The sequence below is a fragment of the Notamacropus eugenii genome, chromosome 3 (genome assembly GCF_028372415.1).
Source record: "Notamacropus eugenii isolate mMacEug1 chromosome 3, mMacEug1.pri_v2, whole genome shotgun sequence".
Classification (NCBI taxonomy): domain Eukaryota; kingdom Metazoa; phylum Chordata; class Mammalia; order Diprotodontia; family Macropodidae; genus Notamacropus; species Notamacropus eugenii.
The window spans coordinates 186486461-186511888 of NC_092874.1; the positions used below are offsets into that span (position 1 = coordinate 186486461).

At 35.4% G+C, this 25428-nt stretch overlaps 1 protein-coding gene across 22 annotated transcripts in view; it reads right to left on the minus strand.

Annotated features, from left to right (window-relative positions):
* PLEKHA5 (pleckstrin homology domain containing A5) overlaps positions 1 to 25428 on the minus strand; it is a 195659-nt gene that overhangs the window by 50728 nt on the left and 119503 nt on the right. For 9 of the 22 annotated variants that reach the window (XM_072653591.1, XM_072653580.1, XM_072653578.1 and 6 more), the window contains 6 exons: positions 23706 to 23806; positions 22294 to 22409; positions 21939 to 21956; positions 18711 to 19178; positions 3574 to 4039; positions 1868 to 1951 (listed from right to left, as the gene is read on the minus strand). In XM_072653591.1, the coding sequence (XP_072509692.1) occupies positions 1868 to 1951; positions 3574 to 4039; positions 18711 to 19178; positions 21939 to 21956; positions 22294 to 22409; positions 23706 to 23806 (1253 nt within the window). Of the gene's footprint in view, positions 1 to 1867; positions 1952 to 3573; positions 4040 to 18710; positions 19179 to 21938; positions 21957 to 22293; positions 22410 to 23705; positions 23807 to 25428 lie in introns of those variants that run through there. The other 13 variants (XM_072653583.1, XM_072653597.1, XM_072653579.1 and 10 more) reach the window with 4 other exon arrangements.

Here is a 25428-nt window from a genome sequence, read left to right on the forward strand (position 1 = left end):
TTAAGCTAGAGATAGCAGGATAAATAGTGGAAAAGGATTTTTTTGCCAAAAAATTTAAATGATAAAAAGATCATTCATTCTGAATAAAAACTGGCACTGACAAAAAATTCACATCTTTAAAATATATATATACATATATATATATACTGAATATTAAAGCTCCTTAAACAATACACCTTTCACAATTACTGAATAAAAAAATCATTTATTAGTCTTCCAGGACAGCTGACTAATGAATTTTGAGTTGTGAATGGGGAAAACCACGGGTAATAGGAAAATAAACATAAAATACACATGCAGATATCCATTTTTAGAGACTTCAAAATTTTTTTCATGGTACTTTTTGCTTATTTTTTTGGGAGGCAATTGGGGTTAACTGACTTGTTCAGGGTCACACAACTACTAAGAGTCTGAGGTCAAATTTGAACTCAGGTCCTCCCAACTCCAGTGCCAGTGCTTGATACTTTTTACATTCAAAGCTAATTAATGTGATTTTTGTTAGAAGTGTCCTAGCAGATAGCAAATAGTTTATCGCTAAATCAATAAGTCCTATTGAGTAACTTGAGTCATATTGGTTAAATGGCTTGCCAAAGGTCACAAAGCTTCTAAGTGTCAGAGGTAGGATTTGAATTGAATAATAACAACAACTGTAATAAAAAATAAACAGTTAACATTTACCTAGTACCTATGGCATGCCAAGCCACATAAAATAATAAATATTATTTTATCCTCACAACAATCCTGAGAGGTAGGTGCTATTATTACCCTCGTTTTAGGGAGGATGAAACTGAGGCAGAGAGGGGCTAACCAAATTGCCTGGGGTAACATAGCCTGTAAGTGTCTGATGCTGAATGTGAAGTCGGGTCTCCCTGACTCTGGGTCCAGTGTTCTTTCCATTGAGTCACTTAGTTGTCTCTAATCCAAGGCCAACACTCTATACTCTATCCCAAAATTCCTTCACATATAGTACATATTATCCATAATAGAAATAATTGCATGCATCTCTGTAAAAATCCCCGATTCCAAAATTTAGACATAATACATTGTGTTCTGTCTACACTTTATGCATTATGTTTAAATCTTGCACATAAGCAATGCACACGACACAAATGAAATACTTAATTTTACTTTTACACACAGCCCTTGCTATATAAACACATGTATCTACTATAGATATGAAGCATGTTTCATTTCCACGAGAAGTATGGTTGTGCATTGAATAGACAGCAAGCCCAAGAGTCAGTAAGATGTGTGGCTCTGGGCCAGTTAATCTCAGTGTCTAAGGCAACTACAAACGAGAGAGTGGTAGCTGATAGACATTGATAGTTTCCTCACCAGGAGTTTGCTCTCATCAATGAAATTGCAAGATTCTCTGGAACCCCCAACTCCAAATTAACTCTGCCCTTGCAAATTCATAAAACATTTAATCAATGCAAAATATACAAGCATAATTCATATAAACAGACTTGTGAAATAATACAACAATGTAGTAATAATGATTTCTATTTTTGACTTATGGAATCTGCCTTATTACTTCATGTCTTTAAAGGTGAAAAAAAATCAGTCTAACAGTATGCAGCTAAAGTTCATCACTGTTGAGGATCATATGCCTAGATATTTAAATACAAACATCCTGAATCCCAGTTTTGTACTCAGGAGACACATACTTAAAATATTATCCAATATATGACAATATAATTCATTCAAAATAATTTACAATTCTTTCCTAAAAGAAGTAACTATTTTTGTTGCAATACATCTCTATGAATAAAAAAAATTAAAAAAAATAAAATTAATGCCATCTGTACTTTTGTTGCCACATATCATCCTTATATAAAATATGATGTGCCAAAAAATTTCAGCTCACCGTCTTGCCTTGGAGGCTTTGGGGATTAACTGGCTGTAAAGTCAAGCCTGCTGGCATCGACCTTCGGTCAGGTACAAAAACATGCTAGAGAAACAAAGGAACAATATAACCCCTGTGTTGAGTTGTGTATGTGTGGATTTTGGGGGGTTAGGGGGACACAGAGGGTGTCAAGGTCAGTCACTCTAAATAAGTAGAGTTACACTGTAAAAACATTTTAAATTACTCATAGTGCTGGTGAAAGGAGCCAGATACTAAGCCAACTTTTGCTAATTCAAAACACAGATGCTCAATACAGGCTAATTCTACCACTTTTATTTAGTATAAGGATTATGGTTTCGTGGGATTTTTGGTGCAGACATTTAGTCTGCTGGGAACTGGACAGAAACCACTAATTCATCTCAAACAGGCTGTTAAAACACCAGATAGTTAAGTTTTGCTTAGTAGTACAAAGAACATGGAGATCTATATGATATAAACTTAGAGCAGACTAACCTTATTTAACATGATTTAACCCAAGAGAAAATTAATCAACTTTTATCAAAGAACGATCTACTGATAAAAATGCAATAGAATGATAAGGGAATATATTATGAAATCTTCTGGAAGCCACTTTTCAATAAACAGGTTAGACATATGCTTTTACTTTTAAATATTCAAAACTGGCAAAGGCCAAATCAAAATCAGAATCAAATGTTTTTAAAAACATAGTGAAATTCTAACTATGAGTTGGGTTTGGTGAGACTTTGCTTTGTGGAGGCCAATCTGACTTATGGTATGCATATATTTGTGAAATAACGAGCCTTACTACAGTGGAATTCTATTGTAACTCTTGGGTCTTAAAAGACCATCTGAAAGCAAAAAAAAAAAAAACCAAACTGACTACTCAAAAAGGTAAATACTCATGTTAGCAGTAACATTTTCAAAACATATGGTAGTGAAACCCATGTATTTCAACAACATTCAATGCGATCAATAATTAGAGACCAATCACTCTAAACTCCTTGCATACAGGGACCATTTCCACTTTTATCTTTATATCTCTGACATCTCTTGCCGAGTTTTGGGCACCATAATTTTAAGAGGACCTCATCCACAAATTGGAGTGTGCCCAGGTGATTATGTCTACAGTGGTATCTTATACGGAACAATTGAATTACTGGAGATGTTTAACCTGAAGGAAAGATGACTTAGAGGTTTTGAGAGTTATTTTCAAATATATGAAGGGCTATTATTTCAAAGAAGAAACTGAATTAATTTGAGATGGAACTCACAGGAAAGAAGATATATGTCCCACTATTTACTGTGGAGACAAGTGCCAGCCAAAGAAAAGGTTCAGTGGGAGAGGAGGGAGTAGGCAAACCTGGAGAGGGCAACTGTGTGGAAATCTGCAATTGCATTTATGGCTGACAAAGATTCTGTCCAAGGCATTTGGGGAGCCTTTCTGCAAGGCCAATGATTCACATATTATTTCTTAGAGAAGAACATGAAATATTTATTCTCCAAAGAGTTTTCTTTGCGATCCTAGAGAATGAAAATTTCTACCCTTGGTTTTGATACTGATTGTGAACTTTAAAAAAAGTGAAGTAACTTTTCTCTTAAACTTCGAACACCTGAATTTTAACAGAAGCAACAGAGCACTACACATGCAAACAAAACCTAGCATATATAAGTTAGTGAATGATATATATACGTAGTGAATATTTTACCTTAGGGTGATGTGTTCTGTGTCTGCGGTCCACTGTTATATCTCCTCTCTGTATTGGTGAAGAGACTTCTGATCTATAAGTTCGCTGAGGAGAATATCCCTGATAAGCAGCTATTGAACCATGGGAAGGTGATGTAGGAATAGAGTGCATTGTTTGGTCAGAAATATTAATCATAGTTTTAGGGCTGCTTAAAGTGCCATGTCTAGGGAGAGTACTTTGCTTATTGTAGAACTGACGCTGCTGCCATTCATAGAGCTGCCACATTGTGTCATCTCTCATGGATCTCCGCTTTTCTTCTGTTGGTGGTCCCACTGTCCTGTCATGAGATGATGGTGTGATGCTGCATATGCTCTCAGGTCTTGTCTTGCTGTTTCTTGGGAGAGTTCTGTAGCCTTCAGGATAGCGAGGAACAACATGGGCTCTGTGGCTTGGCATATTTCTTGGTAATGTTTGGTAAGATATCACACTGAAAAAAAAATTAAATTTAAGAATGACAGAGCCAATCTATAAACTAGAATGCACTATTATTTCTCCAATAACTTCAACTTTGTTACTAGGTATGAGACTATAAAACTGAAATACCAAGGAAAAATTATAAATCACAACTAAAAATTAATTTTAATTAACTCCGAAATATCCTATAACTTAACTTCAATTGACCTATAATAACAAACAACATTTTGAAAAAGTCTTATGGATGTGTTTTTTTTTTTAATAATAGAAACATTTACAGGATACTCCCACTTTGTAAAAAAGTCTCCTGTAATAAAGTAAAATAAGTTAATTAAGACTAATAACATAGTGACTTCATCTGAAAGGGCACGCATCATTTCTCATTTGTGGCGCCTTCTCTTGCATCTCTTTTAAAAAATTAATCAAAATCCATTTCCTTTCCACCCCACCCCTGGAAAAAAAGCAAAATAAATTTCTTGTAATAAATATGCACAGTCAAGCAAAACACCCCTGAAATTTGCCTACAGAAACTTTGATTAGAATACTGACTCATGTTTATCCTTTTTGTGCTAAAATATAGGATGCATGTGCCCATCTTATATGCCCACTATGACTTTGCAGGTGACAACAGTCACTGTCTCAAGGGTCCCTTTGCTTCCAGTTCCCCAATCAGATTCTCTTTGCTGATCCAAAAGCTAAGCTCAGGGTAATGGAAGTAGAGTACTTATTAAATTAGGAATGGCAACTGGACTTATGATTTCACTGACATTCCTTGCCAAGTGATGAATGTGGGTTGGCATCTTCTTTAAAGTTTAAGAGTCTTGGAGAGGTGCTTAAAGCACTGGGAGGTGGGTCAAATGACAAGGTCAGAAAGCTCATATGCCAGAGACCTGAATCCAGGTTTTCCCTAGCTTCATTGCTAGTTCTCTCTCCACTGTACCATGAGGCTTCTCTTGCTTACTGGGGCAGCGAGGTGGTGTATTGGATAGACTGACCAATTCTGGAGTCAGGGAGACCTGAGTTCAAATCCAGCTTCAGATATTTATTAGCTGTGTGACCCAGGACAAGTCACTTAAACTGTGCCTCAGCTTCCTACTCTGTAAAATGGGAATAATAATAGCAGCTCCCTCTTAGGGTTATTGTGAGGATCAAACAAAATAGTAATTGTGAAGTGCTCTGGACAGTACCTGGCACACAGCAGGTGGCACGTCAACGTAGGCTATTAGTATTGAAATACCATTGGAACATACACTGAAGTCATGATAACAGTTCTGGGGTGCTTTGTCTGACTACTGAATTAGTCTGTGATAAGTATCTGTGGGCAAGAGGGACAACAGGCCAGGGAGATGTAGACTCACAAAGCTGAAAACATAAAGGATTTTATTTGACAATGTCCCTTTCTCAATCATAGTTCACTCACACTCCTGCTTTGGGAGTTCTGATCCACTTTACTATGTAATAGAAGTAACATGTAACACCAGAATACTAATGTTGTTTTTGGCAAACTAAAGTGTATGGCATTTCTTAATACCCCAGAATGGGGGAAACCACTGGAAATATATGAGTTCAGGATGAATATTTTAAGAACTTTTCCAAGCAGATTTGTGCAGTGCGAAGTGTCATGTTTGTTTAGTGACCAGTTACTTAGAAAATTGCGTGTTGCTAATCATTGATTGTAGTGCCCTGTGAAACAGCAAAGTAACATAAAATAAAATTACATTTTATAAACAAACCAAAAAAAGGAAAATATAGAGGGACAGCTCCCAACTGGTTGGCCTCAAGCATAATTCTGGGATAAATATCTTTTCCACACTGTTCAATCTGAGACTGGTTAGTACTACTAACTCTGTGAATTGACAGTTGTGGAACAAAAACGTGTGCAAGATCAAAAGATCATTAAAAGAAATCAGAACCAAGAAAATGATAAAAGATCATTCTACAATTGAGGATAAAATGATAGAACACACAGTTTCCAAAGTGCATCCATAGGATGACAGTCTTTGAAAAATATAAATTAGTGTTTTATACTGATTTTTGAATTACCTTGTAGAAAAGAAACAAATGTTTGCCATTCCAAGTCAGTGTAGAGAGAGATATCATGAGACAGAGACAGGAGTTTCAATCTACTGGAGCAAAAACAATGAAATGGTCCCCGAGAAAGTTATCATTATGGCTCTGTCTTATGAATGAATGAAAACACATTTATAAAAGAATTACGTGTTAAGTGCTGGGAATACAAATAGAAAAAATGAGATAGTCCCTACTCCTAAGGAATTCACATACTAATTAAGAAAATACTCCATATGGAAGAGTTCAGCTGCAGTGGAGATGTTGAAAGTTTCTCAAGGTCCTAAAGCTCCAACAGTGGAGTAGATGGCAAGACCAGGGCTCCTTATGAGGCAGGTAGGTAAAGCAGGGCAGGTAGTAAAGACTAGAGGACTCTCTCTTCAGAGGTACTTTCTTCAAAGCTGTATTGAAATTTTAATTGTATTTGGCATTTTACCCACACTATTGATTTTTGGTAAAGAAACATCTGAAGCCACGAGTATTATTCCTTATCCTCCTTCACCAATAGTTAACATACTCTCAGCAATTATACCCTCCCCATTCCAATGATCCTGAATTCAAAAATGTTCAAAAACTGTTCACCACCCTTCACTGCCAATTCTCATTCCCATTCAACCTTGCCTTAACTGCCCCAATGTTCCACTCTAAAGCTCCCCACCCCTTCTTACTGTGCTTTCCATGATGCTTGCTCTCTGATAAAACTTGCTTTCATTTTAAATCTTTTCCTTTCCCATTCTTTTCATCTTTGGGCTTTCACTCAGTCCAACTCTCTCCTCAGGACACAGCCACAGGGTTGGCCACCCTTTCCAACACTTTTACTCATTCCTCTCTGACTCTCTGGTGGGGTACCTGTACTACTCCTTTCCACTTACAAACTCACTCTTTGCCACTATCACTTGAGAATCTCTTCTCCTTTTAGTTTCTCTCAATCCAGACCTATCATCCAATCAAAATTCTGGTGGCTGTTGTCTACCAGCCTCCAAAGACACTCTTCTTTTCTTTATTGAGTTCAATGCTTGGTGCAGTGTTTCTTTCCTCCTCAACTCCTGCCCTTATATTAGGGGACGTCAACATATTTATTGATACTCTCAAACACCCTTACCTCTTGGTCCCTCACAACTTCCTCATTTCCTAAGAACCATTCATCCACCTCACCTCAGATACACAGAAAAGGTCATTCCCTTAATCTGCCATCACCCACAAATGTACCACTTCCAAATTCATGAACTGTCAAAGTCTTCTATCTAATCACAATCTGCTGTCATTCCACCTTTCCCTATCTTGCAATTACAAATCCAGTTCTTGATTATCATTGTGACTTCTAGTCTCTTGACCCTTTCTTTCTTTCCCAGGCCATCATCTGGGAAATGCAGTCATCACTAGCTACATTTTCCTCCTTTACTCATTTTGATACCTTGGTGAACCAGTTCAGCTCTACATTGTGTTTTTCTTTGGGGTTTCTTGCCATTGTATCCAATACCAATCTTGTTCTTCTGAACTTTTGGTTCTCAATTACACCCACCACCTGCACCTTTCACCCCAACTTATATACTGCTAAATGAAGCTGGAGAGAATCAGAAAACTGAGCTGAGTGACTCTACTACACATTTTTGTTATCTAATCTCAATGAGGACCTCACTGCAGGAGGTAATAACCCTTTTACATCTCCCTAACTCACTATCCCAATTCATTAAGCAGCTTTTCCAACCTTTTCATTCTTCCTCAAATCTCCCACTCCATTATCCACTCAGTTGTCAAAGTAATCTTTCCAAAGTGGAGGTCTGACCTCCTCCCCACAGTTCCCTATCACCTCCAGGATCAAATATAAAACCACTGTTTAGTTTCCAAGTGTTTCACAGCCTCTACATCTCCCAATCCTTAATCTTTTCAGTCTTCTTATACTACACTTACACAATTTACTCTGTAATGTAGTAATACTGGATTCCCTGCTATTTCTCTTACAAAATATTCCATCTCCACTCCGGGCATTTTCACTAGCTTTCTGCCATGTCCTGAATTCAACTACCTCATCATCTCCATCTCCTGGCTTACTTTAAATTCCAGTTAAAGTTCTACCTCTGATGAAGCCTTTCTCAAACCTTCTTAATGTTACTACCTTTTCTCTGACTTAACTCCATTTTATTTGTACATAGTTGTCTGAATGTTGTCTTCCCCATTAGAACAAGCTTCTTGAATCTTCTGCCTTTCTTTGTATTACCAAGGCTCTTAGCATAGTAGGTGGCACATAATAGTCACTTACTTTGTTTTCTTTCTAACAAGTTTATTAAATTGTTAGATCAAAGGGATATTCTAGGTATTTACCTATGTTTTAACAAAGCATTGATAAAATATCTCAAGTTTTTCTTGTTTTTAAAAGATGGATACATAGGCTATCTGATGAAACTATAAATAGAGGGATTCAGAATTGTCTGAATGGTGGACTCATTAATGGTTTCATGTCAACTTGTGAGGAGGTTTCCATTACAGGGTCTCAGGGAGAGCCAATGTTTGGAATTAGGCAGTTATGCATTTTTATCAATGATCTGGATAAAGGCACAAATGGCATGCTTATTAAATATTCAGGTGACACAAAACTTGAGAGGAATATCTAATACAACCGATGACAGTTATGATGCACAAAAGCCAGACAGGATAGAATACTGGGCTAAAACAAATAAGACGAAACTTAATAGAGAGCAATATGATTTCATACATAAGTTGAAAAATGATCATCTTCAAAAGTACAAGACAGGGAAAACAGGGCTAGAAATAGTTTGTCTTTAAAAGATCTGGGTCTTTTCATGGACTATAAGCCTCAAATGGACCACCAGTGTAATACTGGCAGCCAAGAAAGCTAATGCAGTCTTAAGCTACGTTAAGAGACAAAAGTCACAAGTTTGTGTGAAAATACTAGAAAGAATAAGAATGAATGCACTTTTCCTTTATATGATAAATATAATTAGTTAAAACCAAGGGCAAGGAGAAGAGCCAAACTAGTATAGCCTACTTTCTCCTACAAAAAAAAGTAAAAAGACACAATTTTTCTAAGAAGAATGCTGCACAGAGTAGTAGATGGGAAATCAAAGGAGAAATTCCAGTGAATGATCTAAGTGTGGAACATGAGTAGGTTGGGATCATAGACTCAACTCTCAAGCTCTGAACTATGCCAACAATATAAGGTACCCAGAAATGATCAAAGACTCAGCCTAAGCCCCAAGCAAAGAGTGAGAGGTCTGTCTCTCAGAGGGGCCAGGAACACAGACTATAAGCTCTGAGTTATGTCTGCAGTGTAGACACACCCAGATTGATCTTTGATGGATTCAGAGACCATAGTTCCCAGCACAGACTTGCACAGAACAGATCCTGAAGTTAGTTCTCCTCCTAGGAAACAGTTGGAGGGAGGTGAAAGGATCACTGATTCAGGTCCAAAAGAGCTCCCAGCTAGGCCATCAATGACATTTGGTTTAGATCCCTGGAAAAATAACTAAGCAAAGAAGATAAAGAGCTTGAGCACCAGCAACGCCCAAGACACAAATCCAAAAGGGGAGAATTACTACGTAACATCTACAAGACATCTACAAGCAAAGCCACAAAGGAAAGCATGGCTTGTCCATAAGATCAATTATAATTAGAAAGAAATGATGTTAAGTTAAAATATGGTAATATAAATGAAATGAGAATGACAGACAAATGAACTGGAAAAGAAATGAGAGCTTGAAATGAGAATTAACAGCATTATGAAAGAGGCATAAAGTCTAACCCAAATAACAGATTCTTTTAGAAACAGAACAGACTAAACAGAATGCTACAAAATAGTAAAACAAAAAGATGGGGAAAACAGAATATCTCACAAAATAATAAGTTATCTCATATAAAAAACTAACTTGAAAAAAAGACCAAGAGATATTCAAGAAGTCAAATAAAATAGACTTAAAACCAAGAATAAGTAATATCTGGCAAATTGACTTTAAAGGAAATAGAGGGCTTTCAAATATTTTGATGAAAAAACCAGTGTTGAATAGAATCTTTGAAATAAAAAGATAGGATTAAAGAGAAACACAAAAAGGTAAATACAAGGGAATAGTTGGAAAACAATTTTATACAGATGAAGTGATATCAATGGAGTAATACAAGCACACTCTAAAAATTGTGATGTCAACAGGAGTCAAAGAAGAAATCAAATAAGATAGAAAGCTTGGGAGTGATTTTTGTTGCATTTTGATAATCTTAAAGGGAGAAAATTAGGGAGAAAAGGTGACATTAGGGGAAAAAGGAAGGAAGGAATGGAGGGAATTTATATAATCGGGGGGTGTAAGAAGTCAAGACAAAGAAAGGCTGGGGGAAGCACTCACACTGAACTAAAGCTAAATGAAGTGGGAAATGAATTTTATTTTGAATTATATTTTTTCCCTAATTACATGTAAAAACAACTTTATATTCACTTTTCAAAATCTTGAGTTCCAAATTTTCTCCTTTCCTCTCCTCTCTTTCCAAAATGGCAAGCAATTTGATGTACAATCATGCAAAATATATTTCCATATTAGTCATGTTGGGAAAGAAAACAGAAAAAAAAAACGCAAAACCCCATGAAAATAATTAAGAAAATGAAAAATAGTATGCTTTGATCTACATGCAGACTCCACCAATTCTTTCTCTGGAAGTGGATAGCACTTTTCATTCTAAGTCCTTTGGAATTACTTGGATCACTATGTATTGCTGAGAAAAAAATTTTAAATTGCACTATAAAAAAACAAATTTTGAAAACCTTAAGAAATCTGACCAATGCAATGCTCTATCACAATTCCAGAGGACCAATGATGAATTCCTCAAAGGGAGGTGATGGACTCAATATATACATAGCGAGACACACATCTTTGGACACGGTCAAAGTGGGAATGTGTTTTACTTGGCTAGGCATGTTTATTGTAGGCATTTTTTTCTTTTTCTTTTTTCCTAGGGAAAGGGAATGAAAGGGCAGATGCCTGTTAATTGAAAAAAATATACAATATAAAAATAAAGCCAAGGGCAGCAATCAGCCATAATGGAAAAACAAGAAGCCTTTCCAATAAAATCTGGTATAAAACATGGACCTAATATCTGTAGCAATATTGCTTGGTATTGTTCTAGAAAGGCCAGCTATAGGAATATGTAAAGAAAGGAAGTTGAGAGAATGTGTACAGGCAAAGAAGAAACAAAATGATCACTTTCTGCAGATAATATGCTGCTTTTCTTAGCATTCCCTAGAAATTCAATAAAAATGACTAGAAACAACACAGTAAAGCAGCAAAATATGCCTACAAAAAGCAGTCTGTACATTACCAACAAAGTCCAGCAAAAACAAGTATAGAGGAAATACCTGGTCCTATCTGGACATGATTATATAGTAAACATCATGGTACTATCAAAATAATTTATAAAATCATTGCCACACTAGTCAAACTACCAGGATTACTTTGTGAACTAGAAAAACACAATAATGAAGGAAGGGTGGCCTCTCAGCACCAGATCTCAAATTACATACTACACGGCAGTGATCATCAAAATTATCTGGTTTTGGTTGCAAATGAGAAAAGTAGGTCAGAGGGAGAGACCAAGAACACAAGATACAAAAGCAAATGAACACAATAAGATAAGTGTTCAATAAATTCAAAAAGTCTATACTTCCGAAACACAGACTATCTGATGAAAGCTGAAAAATCATCTGGAAAAAATGAGGTTTAGATCAAGAACTCACACTATATGGCTACTCTGTGTGTTCATTCTTCCTTTGAACTCTAAATGAATATATGACCTAGATGTAAAAGCGCATTAGAGGAAGTGGAAAGTAGTTACCTTCCTAGTTATGGAAAGGAGAAGAGAGCATGACCAAACAGGGGGTACAGGAGCACAACTATAATATGGGTAGGTAATTTAGATTATATAAAATTGAACAGGTTTTGCAGAAAAGCAAGGCAGTTAGAATTAGAAGGGAAAGAGTTAACTGGGGCAAAAAAATCTTTGTACTAAGTTTCTCTGATATTACTGGAAGAACTGTGGGAGAACAGGCATATGAATTTCCACTACGTATCATCAATATGTACTGTTTGTGGAGCAGTGACTTGGTACAATCAAAATGGAAAGTAATCTGAAGGAAACTAAACCCTCAAAGTCATTAAACTATGCATATCCTTAGACCCAGTATCGTTCCTAAGTTAAGTAAAGGTGACAAAAAGATAAAAAAAGGGAAATTACTCACATGAACAAAAATATCTTTAGTAGTACTTTCTGTTGTAGCAAAAATCTAGATTCAAAATGAATGTCTATCAATTGGGAAGTGACTGAACAAATTATGTGGCACATTAACATAATGGAATACTGTAGCGTATGAAATGACAAAAGGGAGAAACTACAAGAAAATAAGAGAGATAAGTATAAAATGATGCAGAATGAAGTGAGAAGAATCAGAAGAACTATAACAATTACACAGAACTATTTAAATAATTACTGCAACACAACAAAGAAAAGGTGATAGAAAAAATATTTTAAATGATCAATGCATTATATAGTCAATTTTTTCTGGGTGACAAAATCTTCATGAGAATACGCACGTTTCAGGGGCACTGTTATCCTTGACGAAAGACTGAGAAGAGAGCACACAAGCTTTTGCAAACCTTATTTGATAGGAAACCATATTTTTAGGCTCACAACTGACTGAAAAAATAGAGGGTCAGCTGTGCTCATCGTTCCTTTGCTGACTAAAAGAAAGCACTGACTGCATTAATGCAACATTCTGTTTTGAATATTTTTATCCAAATTCTTATCCACATGTTAAAATCATACAAGATTCCATGAGAGATTTAACAACAGCATTAACTTCATGGAAGTTTTTAAAAATTATACAACAAAAACAGTATCATTAAAAGAAAAATAATAATAGATCAAGCAAAAAAAATTTACAGGCTACGTGAAGGATAGTTTAGATTTGTGAAGTATGTAAAAATGGCTGAAAAGTAACCATGGTAATTCTCATTCTACAGTTAAAAGTCCAAAGCATGTGAAGAAACAATTTTCAAAAAAGGAAACACAAATTGTTAAATCATTAAAACAATGCTCGACCTGTTATCATCAAAGTGGAACACTTTAAAACAAACCAGAGGCATGGATTCACATCCAAATATGTTTTGTATTTACTTGTGTGCATACAAGTAACTGCTGCCCAGACACAAAAGGCAGTGTGGCATGATGGACAGAAAATTGGCTTTGAAGTCAGCATTGCCTTTAAGAAATACTGGCAGTGTTAACATGGGCTAGTAACTAAATCTCTCAGTTACCCCATCATTCTTTTAAGTGTAAATTATAGAGAAGAAGCTGATTTCTACTAAAAGAAGGAATTTCCTTACCAAGGGTTCTCTGAACCACTGAAATTACAGTGAAATCTGTTCCAAAACACAACCAACCCCCAAGTTAAAGGAAAAACAAAAACATAAACCAGAAATTTTCCCACAGTAGAATGTAACACTCTTTGAAGGCAGGGGATAGTTCCTTTTTTTCCCCTGTCTTTGTATTCACTATAATGCGTCTGGCACATTATAAAATTAACAGTGTTTGATAAATTTACTTCAATTAAGACTGTAAATTTGTGGGACAACAAGAATGATGATGACCTCACCAGGAATTGGAAAATTAGGAAGGGGGTGGATTTTGAGGGAGAAATAATGAGTTCCATTTAGTATATCTATAGGGGCAGGTAAGTGCTACAGGATAGAGCACTGGGCTTGGAATCGGGGAGACTCATCTTGATGAGTTCAAACTGGCCTTAGACAGTAGTGTGTCTCAGGGCCTCAAAGGTGTGTGACCTTGGGCAAGTCACTTAACCCTGCTTGCCTCAGTTCATCTGTAAAATGAGCTGGAGAAAGAAATGGCAAACCACTCCTGCATCTTTGCCAAGAAAACCACAAAAAGGAATTGAATATGACTGAAAAACAACTAAATAGTAACAAAATATTACATCTAGTTAGAAATATCCAATAGGCAGTTGGTGAAAGGGACTGAAGGCTTAGGAAAGAGACATTTTTCTAAGGAAACAACTTGTTACCCATAATTAATTCCTAAATCAACTACTGGTGTATAGTCAGACCACCAAACTTGTTAGATCAAAGAATAAAACTAATACAAGCTAGAAAAATTAAACAAGTGAAAAGGGTATGGCAAATAATTATAAAATAATTCTAACGTGACCTATTTAAGTAAGTTATTGATACTGAAAAATGAGAAATGGACAGAAGAAAGGACTTCTACACTAATTATACCAATTCTGGAATCAAGTGTGACCAATTAAATTCAACTGCCATAAGAAGGTAGCTAAAAGAGCCTTTAATATGCTTTAGTCAGAAAACACCTGACATGTGCCAAGTGGAGAAATCTGGCAGCTAGGACAATAATGTAGTTTAGTTTAACAGTATTTGTAAAACTTTACAGAGAAAGATGGTGAAAAGAAATCAGCAATATTTCTTCGAGGCAAAAAGAAGCAGTAGAAGGAAAACCAGGGTTAAAGATATCTAGAAAATAATACACTATGACTAAGTTGTATCCATATTATTATCAAGATGGTACAATATAAGGAAAACAATAAACACAGTAATATAAACAACAAAAACAACAATTTTCAGTATTAAAAAAATGACAAAATGTAGCACTTATTCATGTCAAAAATCCTAAAAAGAACAGAGCATAGAAGGGTCCTTTTTAAATAGGATCAAAAGCATATATTTAAAACAAGAGTCAGCACCAGTTCTGATGAGAAACACTTCAAGTCTTCCCTGTAGAAACAAGAAAGCAAAGATCTCTCCATACTCTATTATAATCTGACATAGTCCTAGAAATGCTATCTATAACAAAAATACAAGAAAACAATATCAATGGTATTACTACTGGCAAAAAGGAGACAGAAAAATCTATATTTGGATGGCATGATTGGTGTACCTGTTGGAGAACCCCCGGGAATCAGCAAAGAAACTAGTTGGGATAGTATTAGACACAACAACGTAGCAATTCATAGAATAAATTCATAAAAATGATCATTTCTATGTTCTAACAAAACTCAGGAAGAGATGATAGAAATTCCTTTAAATAAAACCACAAAATGTGTAAAATATCTGGGAATTAACCTGCCAACAAACACAAAATTTCTACAGATACAACAATTATATGATTAGAGATATTACTGTTTATGGTTAGGCCATGCTAATATAAAAAAATGACAATGCTACCTATGCTAGTGGTATATTAGATTACTAAAGGGATGCTTTTTAGAAATAGACAAAAAAGAAACAAAATTCATTTGGAAGATAACAAAGTTCACCAAGGAAATAAGAAAAAGTACAAATAAAGGAGGTGTAGCATTACTAGATCTTAAACTACATTATAGAGCAGCAGTCATGAAAACTATTTAGCACTGACTAGAAACAGTAAAGTATATTAATAGAAAAGACCAGATAAGTGGGAAACTGTTGCAACTGAAAAAAAAATAGCCCAGTGCTTAACAAATCCAAGAACATAAATTATAGGGAGAAAGATTCCCTTTTTGCCAAGAACTGGAGGGAAAATTGGAAAGAAGTCTGGCAGAAACTAGGTTTAGTATCAGTAATATATACCGTATACCACAATATGCGCCAAATGATAGGCAAACTTTTTTTGTTGCAAGCTTCATATTTAAAAAAAAGAAAAAGAACAAGGAGAAGAGAATAAGATAAGGTACAGTTCACAGCTACGGCTAGGAAAAAACTCTTAACCAAGGGAGAGATATAAGAAATCATTAAACAAATATGCAAAATTTTAAAGTTTTTACACAAATTAATGAATTAGAAATAAAACGGAATTAGAAGAGAAACTATAGTGGGAAATATTTAGATAAAATATCTCCTATTAAGAAAAACCTGAAATGCAAAATAGATAGAGAATTGACAAAAACGCATAAAACACCAAGAGCCACTCTCAAATAGACAAATGGTCAAAGAACGTGAACAAAATGTTTTTGAAACAAGAATTGCATAGTATCAATAACCACAGGAAAACATACATCAAATCATTAAGAATAAAGAAAAAATACAAATTAAAACAAGTTTGTGGTTTCTCTTTACACTCGGCAAACTGGGAAAGATGACAAAATATATAAATATTGGATGTTGGAAGACAAGCACACTGAAAGACAGACTGCTGGTAGAACTGAATTAGTCCACCCAAAACTGGAAAGCAACTTGGTAGTATGTTGCAAAGGGAAAACCCAAGGAGAGACATAACTAAGTAAAGTCACTCCATGTACATTTAAGGATGAAAAGTGAACAAGGACAAAATATAACCCCTGCCTCCCCCCCCAAAAAGATAGTCAATTTCTCCAAAGATTATTGTAACAAACTCTTCATACCACCAAAAATAGTGGGACCAGAACTTTTGGTCTCATTCCAGAGAAAGTGGAAATGGTATTGAGAAAAGTACCTGGACTAAACCAAAATAAAGAGGAGGTTTGTGCTCAATCAATAAATAATTAGTAAGCACCTATTCTGTGTGGGGCACTACATTAGATGCTGGGGATAAAAAGCCAAACTGAAGTAATTCTGGCCATAAAAACTGTACATTCTCTTGGATAAAACAGCATGTACCCAAGTAAGTAAATACAAGCTATGCGGGGGAGGGAGAGGGAAGATTAGCTAAAAAGGTATAAGAGATGGTGTAAGCTGGCACTTGAGAAAAACTTTGAAGGAAGCTAGGGGGCAAAACAATTTGGAGAATACTGAGTTTAGTGGCATCTCCTCAATCTGTCCCTATTCTCAGGTTCTTATCACTAGTCACCTGAGCTATTTCAAGAGCATCCTAATTGGTTTTCCTACTTCCTGTCTGTCTTGTCCAATTTATACTCCACAAAGGTGTACCAAAAATCTTTCTAAAATGACGGTTTGACCATGTCATTGCTTTGAGCATATAACTTCAGTGACTTCCTACAGTGGGTAGGATAAAATACAAACTTCTCAGACTAGCATGTGAAGTCTGTCTCTCACAGTTTATATGATTCTTTTGTTAAGTAGCATGGTATAGTGGGTAAAATATGATAGAATGCTGGACTTGGAGTCAGTAAGATCTGAGAAGAAATCCTGCCTCAGACTTTTACCAGCTGGGTCACTAGGAAATTCATTTAACTTCTCTGTGACTTCATTTTCTCATTGGTAGAATGAAGGGATTTGACAAAACTTCTAAGGTTCCTCCTAGTTCTGAAACTATGAGCACCTATACACAGTAACAAGCATAAATACCCAAGCAAATGAACACAAAGTACGCCAAGAGACAAAGGAATATCAGTGGGAAGAAAAGAAGGCACTGATAACTGAAGGAGACCAAAAAAAGATCTCACATAGAAGGTGGCATCTGAGTCAAGCCCTGAAGTGATGCAGAGATTCCAAGAGTCAAAGGGCAGAAGGGAGAACTTGGCAGTCATGGGGGCCAGCTTGTGCAGCAAAGGCACATAGGTGGGAGAGAGAATACCAAGCAAGCCAGTCTGACTGGCACCCAAAATGAATGAGAAGGAGTAATGGGAAATGAGTAAGAGTTTAGCATTGAACTCTTATTAAACATTAAACCCATTAAACATAGGCATTAGCAAGATTGTGAAGGGTTTTAAATACCAAACAGAAGTTTGCATAGAAGCAAGAAGTCACCATGCTACTTGAGCCAGGGAGTGACATGTCCAGGCTTTAGCTTTAAGAATATCAGTCTGGCAGTTGTGTGGAAGATGGCTTGGTTTGTTTGGTTCTAGACTGGGGCAGCTAGGTGGGGCAGTGGGGAGAGCATTGGGCCTGGAGTCAGGAAGACTGATCTTCTTGAACTGAAATCTGATCTCACACTTACTAGCTGTGTGACTCTGGTTCAAGGCACTCAACTCTGTCTGCCTTAGTTTCCTTGTCTGTAAAATGAGTTGAAAAAGGAAAAGGCAAACCACTTCAGTATCTTTGCCAAGAAAATCCCAAATGGGGTCACAAAGAGTAAGACACAACTGAAAACTACTGAACAAGCCTCTCTCTTCCTTTCCAGTTAGGCTATCATAACAGTCCCAGTGCAAAGTTATAAAGCCTGGCCCTGAGAGGTTATGCTGTGCAGTAGAGAGAAGGGGCTTGAAGATGAAGACCAAGGTGAGCAGACAACATTGCACAGGGGCATCAGCTGGTGCAAAGGTGAGAAGGAAGGTACTGAAAATAGCAATGAGGAGAGTTTGCTTAGAATGTTAAGTGTGTAGGAGTAAGTAATGTATAGTAAGCCTATACTAGGGCTGGGGCCCACCTTTTAAACTAAGAAATAGACTCGAACTTTATCCTTCAGTGAGGAACCACCAAAATATCTTGAAAAGGAGAGTGACATAGTAAGACCTGTGATTTAGAAATACTACTGTATGGGGAATTTATCAGAGAAAATAAAGACTGAAAGTAGGGAGAGAAGACTATTATAAAAGATCATGAGGTGATAAGAGCTTGGATTGGCATGGTTGTGTATATAATTTTAAGTATTTACAGATTTTAGCAGAGAATCTTGCCATGACAAAAACTATCTGACTAAATGGAGGGCTCATAAAAACATAACAGTAGGAAACTTACCCCCTGGTCTCCTCCTCATGACCCTTCCCCTTCTGGATCTTAATCCACTGCTCCAGCTGCAACATTGAATTGGTTCTCTGTATAACTCGATCAGATTCGATATGAACTGGCACAGCATTATGATGACTTCCACTTCTAAGGTCTGCAAGGCTAACATTGACTGCTTTAGTTTCTGAACCATTGATTTGAGCTGGCCTGTAGCGTCCAGGCAGATTTGTGTTGGCTGTTAAACTCTCATAGTCTGAAGGCAGAGAATTCAATTTTACACTATTAATTTTTGTTAAAGGTCTATCTTGACCATCCTTTTGAAATCCATATTTTTCAGCTTCTAAGGCCCTTTTTTCTTCACTTTTTCTTACTTCTTTCTTTTTCTGGCTGCTCTGTGTCTCTGGCTTAATTAGCACCCTATGGTTGGAAATATTATTGACTTCTCTAGTTGGTGCTTTTTCAGACGTTATCTTATCCACTCTGAAACCAAAAAAAAAAAAAAATTATAGGTGATTTATTCAAAACAGATACAATAATAACCAGTATTATTGTTGATGAGGTTCAAATGAGATCATTTATGTGAAACACTTAACAAACCCTCAAGTGCTATGTAAATATGAATTATCATCATTTTTTCCTGAGATATACTGTAGGAAAAAAACAGCAAAAATCACTTTTATTAATATACCAGATTGACAGATAGATGGTTATAAATGGTGGTGGTTGGGAGTATCCATGGGAGAGGGGAGGAGAATCACAGTGGATCCAAAATTTGCATAAATGGAGTGATGTTAAAATATATGCATCATGTATTGGGATATTGGGGAAAACATAGGAATGCTTTTATTACAGTAAAGGCTGGTAAGACCTTTAGAGTGTTACACCCAATTTCAGACATATGTAGAGAACCTGTATGAGAAATGTATGGAAGCAACAAAAATGGTTCAAAAAAAAAGTTGGACTGAGACAAGTTAGAAAAGATGAAACAAAGCTATGGGATAGTTTACAGAATTTTTTATTTTCAAGGAAGATAATGGGAATGGCATTAACATGTGGCAAAAGGGTTTCTGGAAAATGGTTCAGTTTACTCTGGGAGATTGTGCAAGTCTCCCTGCCCCTCACCCCTGGGCTCAATTCAGAATAATCCTCCATTTGTCTTCTAGCACTGTTTCATGGTTTTTAAAAATTACTCAGATAACTTATATTCCATGTTTTTCCTTCAAATAATATTTCTGAAAATCATTTAAAATGATCAATTACCTAATTGCTTATAATTAATTATTAATTAAAAGGTTTTGGTTTTTATTCTGAAAACTTTGTGATCATGCTGATACCTATTTTGTGCCCAAGTTTTCTTCTTTTGGCAGATGCTAAATATAGTAGATTACTACTTAAGTCACAATTTTCTTCTAATAGATACTAAGTACATCCTTTAATTTTAAGTGTTCAATTTATGCCATATGGCTTTTCAAATTCCAACATACTTAATGGGAAAAGGGTTTAGGCTTCTTTAATATCAGGGTATTTATATGGTGCTGTGGCAGAAAGTGGTATTTTTATAAACCAATTAGAAGTATAATATTACAAAAATTCAGGGTAGCATTTATACTGGCAAGCAAGCTAACTTTCTTTTTAAATATTATTTTCTTAAGTGGTTATGCTTCTTTAAAATTGTGTGTTAAAAGTCAGATGTCCTGTATCTGTCTTCCAGTCTACTTGAATATTTAAACATCTGCCCTATTTCCATGTACTATGAAATATTATGAATCTTTATTATGTAATACAAAAATTACAAAATCCACATATGCCAACTTATCTTTAAAAACTGAGTGAAACAAAGACACTAAAACATACAAAAAATAACATTAAAATGTAAGCTCTAATTTAAAATTGAGCTTAGTCGTTACCACAGCAACCAAAGGAAGGATAGGTTGTATAATGCTGGGTAAGGATGAAAACCAGCTAGAATTAGAAATTATTTACACAGGAAAACTTGACTACAATTGAGCTAAGGAAGAATTGTTTCAAATAAGAAACTTTTAGGCTCTAACTAGTATCCTTGGTTCTGTTCACTTTTCTTTCTAAACCAACCTGCATAGGGTGACCAGATTTATTTCTCTAATCCTTAGGCTGAACCATAGAATCACCCTGTTAAAAAAACCTTCAAAGGCTTCCCACTGCTTAATGGAATGCAAACTTTTCAACATGGCCAATAAGGCTGTCCACAATGTAATTATATGATGCCTTTTGATCTTGATTTAATTCTGTCCTCCTTCTTGTCCTAGGTGCTAACCAAACTAGATTCTTAGCTTGATTTCATAATTTACCCTTTCCCATCTTCAGAAGATTGGCGTCATGTCTGCCATACATTTCTCCATGTCCTCCCCGTTGAACTCCTCTTCCTTCATGGTCCAGATTAATTATGTATGACTTCTTTCATGAACATTCTCTCTTACTCCCACATCTTGGTCCTCACACATTTCTTAATCTGTGTAGAACATCTCTTTGTCCTTGTCACAACCTATGTTCTATTATACTTCTTATGTATGTCTTTACTACCCCCAACACTGTAACATAGACTTAAAGATAGGAGAGTTGTTTTTCACCTTTGTATCAATAGCATCTAGCCTAGTGCCTTCTACAGGTGGCAGGAAATTAATAAATGCTGGCTAAATTACTTTATACTTAACACATGTGCTGTATAAAGCAATATTCAATAAATGCTTATTTGTTGACTAACCAACAAATGCTTACATATATCATGGGTTTCCTTAAAATTATTTCTTGGATGGTACAATAATATTTTTATATAAAATTTTACTTAACTTAGAGAGTTTAAAAAAGTTCTAAATTGTATGCTAAGGTCAATTATAATTTTAACGTTTAAAACAAATCAGACAGGAAGTACTCTTTTAATAGTTTGGTATTCTTTATGTACATTTATGTGGTGGTTTATGAAATTGCTATACAATGAAAGGAAAGAAATCAAAATACGCAGAAAAAATCATTAAAAATTTATGAAATTATTTTATGAAAAATTTCCATTGATAAATATACTTGAATTTATCATAAAATACTTGATATTAAAATGATAAGCAAAAATTAAGTAAGGTAACATATATAATTAAATTAAATTCAGTAAAATCATTTCCCTTTTTGGGATTAAAGAATTAAAAGAAATTATCTTGATGGAAAACATCTGGGTAAAATTTTACTGGTAACAACTAAAATTTTACTTACCTGAAATTAAAGGTAATTCTGTAAGAAGAAAAAACATTGAAGTTTGAACATTAGGAGTCTGGACTCATCTCTAGTACACTGATGGGTGAAAATGAGTGAGTAGGAAAGATGGGAGAAAAGATCAGGAGGAGAGTTCTCAAGGATTTTACGCTGGCACTAGGAATTCAGAAAATCTACTCATCCTCATCAACTATGGACATAAGATTGCCTACGACAAAGATAGAGCTAGCAAGCACTTGCACATAGATACACATGCACACAGAAGCAAAAACAATGACAGGAATGCCTATTCAAATGAATGGAAGAAGATGCATGATGACTGGGAATCTCTGCTATTTCTTCTGTGTGCTTTTACCTTTTGACAGGTTCTGTCTGCACAAGTGCAGCATCTAGCATGGCTTTCATCCACAACTCCATTTCCTTCCCTGTATCAGTGCAGAAATAATAGGTCCGCATGTTTGGATGGGCGGCCTAATTGGAGATGACACGGCCATTTAAAATAAAAACATGAAGATCTGGTAAAAGAAAAATGGAGGGAAGTTATAAGTTGCTCTTCATCTAGTTCCCTTTTATTATTATTATTTTTATAATGTCTTTTACAACAGAACGTTTTATTTCAGAGGAAATTAATTTTAGTTACTTTTAAGATAATACATGTAGTTCCATTGTTTCCTACCTCCCTTCTCTGATACTTTCAATATAAAATTGAGCTGACAGGTTAAAAGGGAACAGAAAGTAAGTACATGAGTTCTAATCTGAGTTCAGCCTTAGCAATTTTGATTGCTAGTTGAGCACCACACCTCTATTTACCAAAGATTAATGACTCACTCTAGGTTATTCCACCAATGGGGGCGGGGGGGGGGGGGGGGGGGGGGGGGGGGGGGAGAAGGAAAGTAAATTAAGATCCATTGTTTCCTAACATTCTTCCCTTCCTTAAGCAATTTCCCTTAGTCAGGAACAGTTTTGTTTACAGCAAGTCATTTTAAGTCCGAGGGTTTTATTTCAAGGGATCTATAAACTTGTTTGGAAAAAAAAAAATGCATCTCCTTTCACTAACTCCTAACTGAAATTTACTGTTTCCTTCAATTAGGTAAAGCTCTTCATTTTGGATTCAACAAAATAGTTGTGAACAAAATGAGTGACTCCATAATCTATCTTAATGCATGCAAAATTTGAATGAAGTTTTTGAAAAATAAAGTCCATCAACATAGGTCCATGATACCAAGATTGAGCTCTGACTTACCATTTTGAAAAGCAGCAGTATGTAGCTCATGCCTTCTGAGATAGCTAAGAGCAGCTCATAATTCCAAATAAGCAAATAATACATTGGAGAGAATGTGAAGCATAAATTATTGTTCTTATCATGAAGATACAAAATATACCAAAAAATCTTTAAGAAATCAATACCAAAATCACTAATATAAAAATGATATTTCCCTGATTATTTCTAAACTTTAATCTAGTACCAAGTAAACACTTAATAATAATGATTTAAGAATTTAGAATGAACAGAGTTAATCTTTTAAATGAATACATTTCAACATTAAGGTGTGAAAATTTTCAAAACCTTAAGTCATTATTTTGAAAACTGAATTTTCCTATAATAATGTAATTAAATACTATAAAGTATCAAGTAGTTAACAAACATCTTTGTAGTAACTAAGTTTTCTAAAACAAATAAAAAAAAAATCCCATATATCCCCAAAGCTTATTCTTCTAATATAAATGCAAATATAGAGCCTAAAAAATGTGCAATACATCCCTTACCTTAAAAGCATGTTTGCGATTAATGTGGTCTTCAGAGGTAAGCATAGCTATTTGAAAACTAGGTAAGAGAATGCTTCCCAGTATGCCTTCTTCTTTTTCATCTAAAATATATTTAATTGAAATTAAAAATGTTTCCCCATAGCAAGGATCTTCTTAAAATAGTTTAACAAACGAAAAAAAAGAGATATTTGTATATAAACACCATGTTAATTGCATTTGTAGTGATGTCTTCTTTTTCCTAATAGTGTAAAAGTTTAATGGAAGCTATAAGATGTGGGGGGCCCTCTATGGTTTACTGGAAACAGTACTGGATTTAAGAGTAAGAGCATCAGAGTTTGAGTCCCAATTTTGCTATGTGACATTGAGCAAGTCACTTTACTCTCTGGGCCTCAATTCCTTCATCTGTAAAACAAAGAGGCTAGAGTAGGTAAGTGAATCTCTGATATCCTTTCCATCTTTAAATCTATCAAACTATTATTCATTTAGGCAAGGAATCTGTCTCATTAATCTTCGCAATATACTCCAAAGTGGTGCCTCAGCCTCAAGGCTCCAATTTAAAGTTTTGGTTTTTTTTCCTGTGAGGATCCTGATTGTATCTGATACAATGTATCCATAGTATCTGAATTTTCTTTCTGACTGCTTGAAGCTCCTTTTCTCTGACCTGAAAAATATGAATCTGGGCTATAAGGATATTCCTGAGAATCTTCATGTTGGAGTTTCTTTCAGGAAATGAGTGGTGGATTCTATTTTCACATTGTCCTATGGTTCTAAGGAAATGTGGGCAATTTCCATTTGGAAAATTTCTTGAAAGACAGTATGTGGCATTTGTGGAGGGTAGTAGTAGTTTAATGATTCTTACATTATCTCTCTGGTGATATTTTATATTTTCTTCTGGGTTTTCAGTCTTTCAAGTTTGTTCTAGTATTTCTCATTGTCTTGTGGAGTTGCTGATTTCAGTTTGATCCAATCTAATTTTGAGAGAGTCTGTTACTTGAATAAAGTTTTGTACCTCTTGAACTATGCTGTTCATTTTCCTTCCCAAATGTTTTCTCTAGGGATTGAGAAAGGATTCTAAAACTTTTCATTGCATGAAATGGATCCCTTTGGCAGTCAGGTGAATGTTCTTTAAAAGCACATAACAATACACAAGGTTATAAAAGAAACTGGCCATCAAATTTTTTTTTTTTTTAAAGTTCAAGGACCCCAGATTAAGAACTCTGGTGTTTGAGTTCTAATTTCATTCATATGAAAATTTTAAACTCTTGCTTCATTTCCTCCAGCAATCCCATTAGAATTAGAGGCACATTTGCAAATTTCTCTGGGGCTTTACTTATAGATATGATGTGCAGTTACTGTCTTCTGGGTTTTGGTTATTGTTAGTGTTTTCCCAGCATTACTTCTTGATTTGGGACTTTGCTGGTCAGCCAATAAACATTTATTAAATGTCTCCTACATTCAATGTACAATGCTAAGTGCTGGAATAACAAAGGTAAAAAGACAGTCCTTGTTCTTAAGAAGCTCACCGTATGATGGGGTAGACAAGATGAAAACTGTACAAACAAGCTACAGACAGGATAAACTGAAGATAATGAACACAGGGAAGATGAGTTAAGAGGGATAAGTAAAGGCTTCTTGTCTAAGCTAGTGAGGATTTCCAGGAGAAACTGTAGTATTTTATTTGATCCTGAATTGTATTACCTAGGATCCTCCCACGACTTAGCAC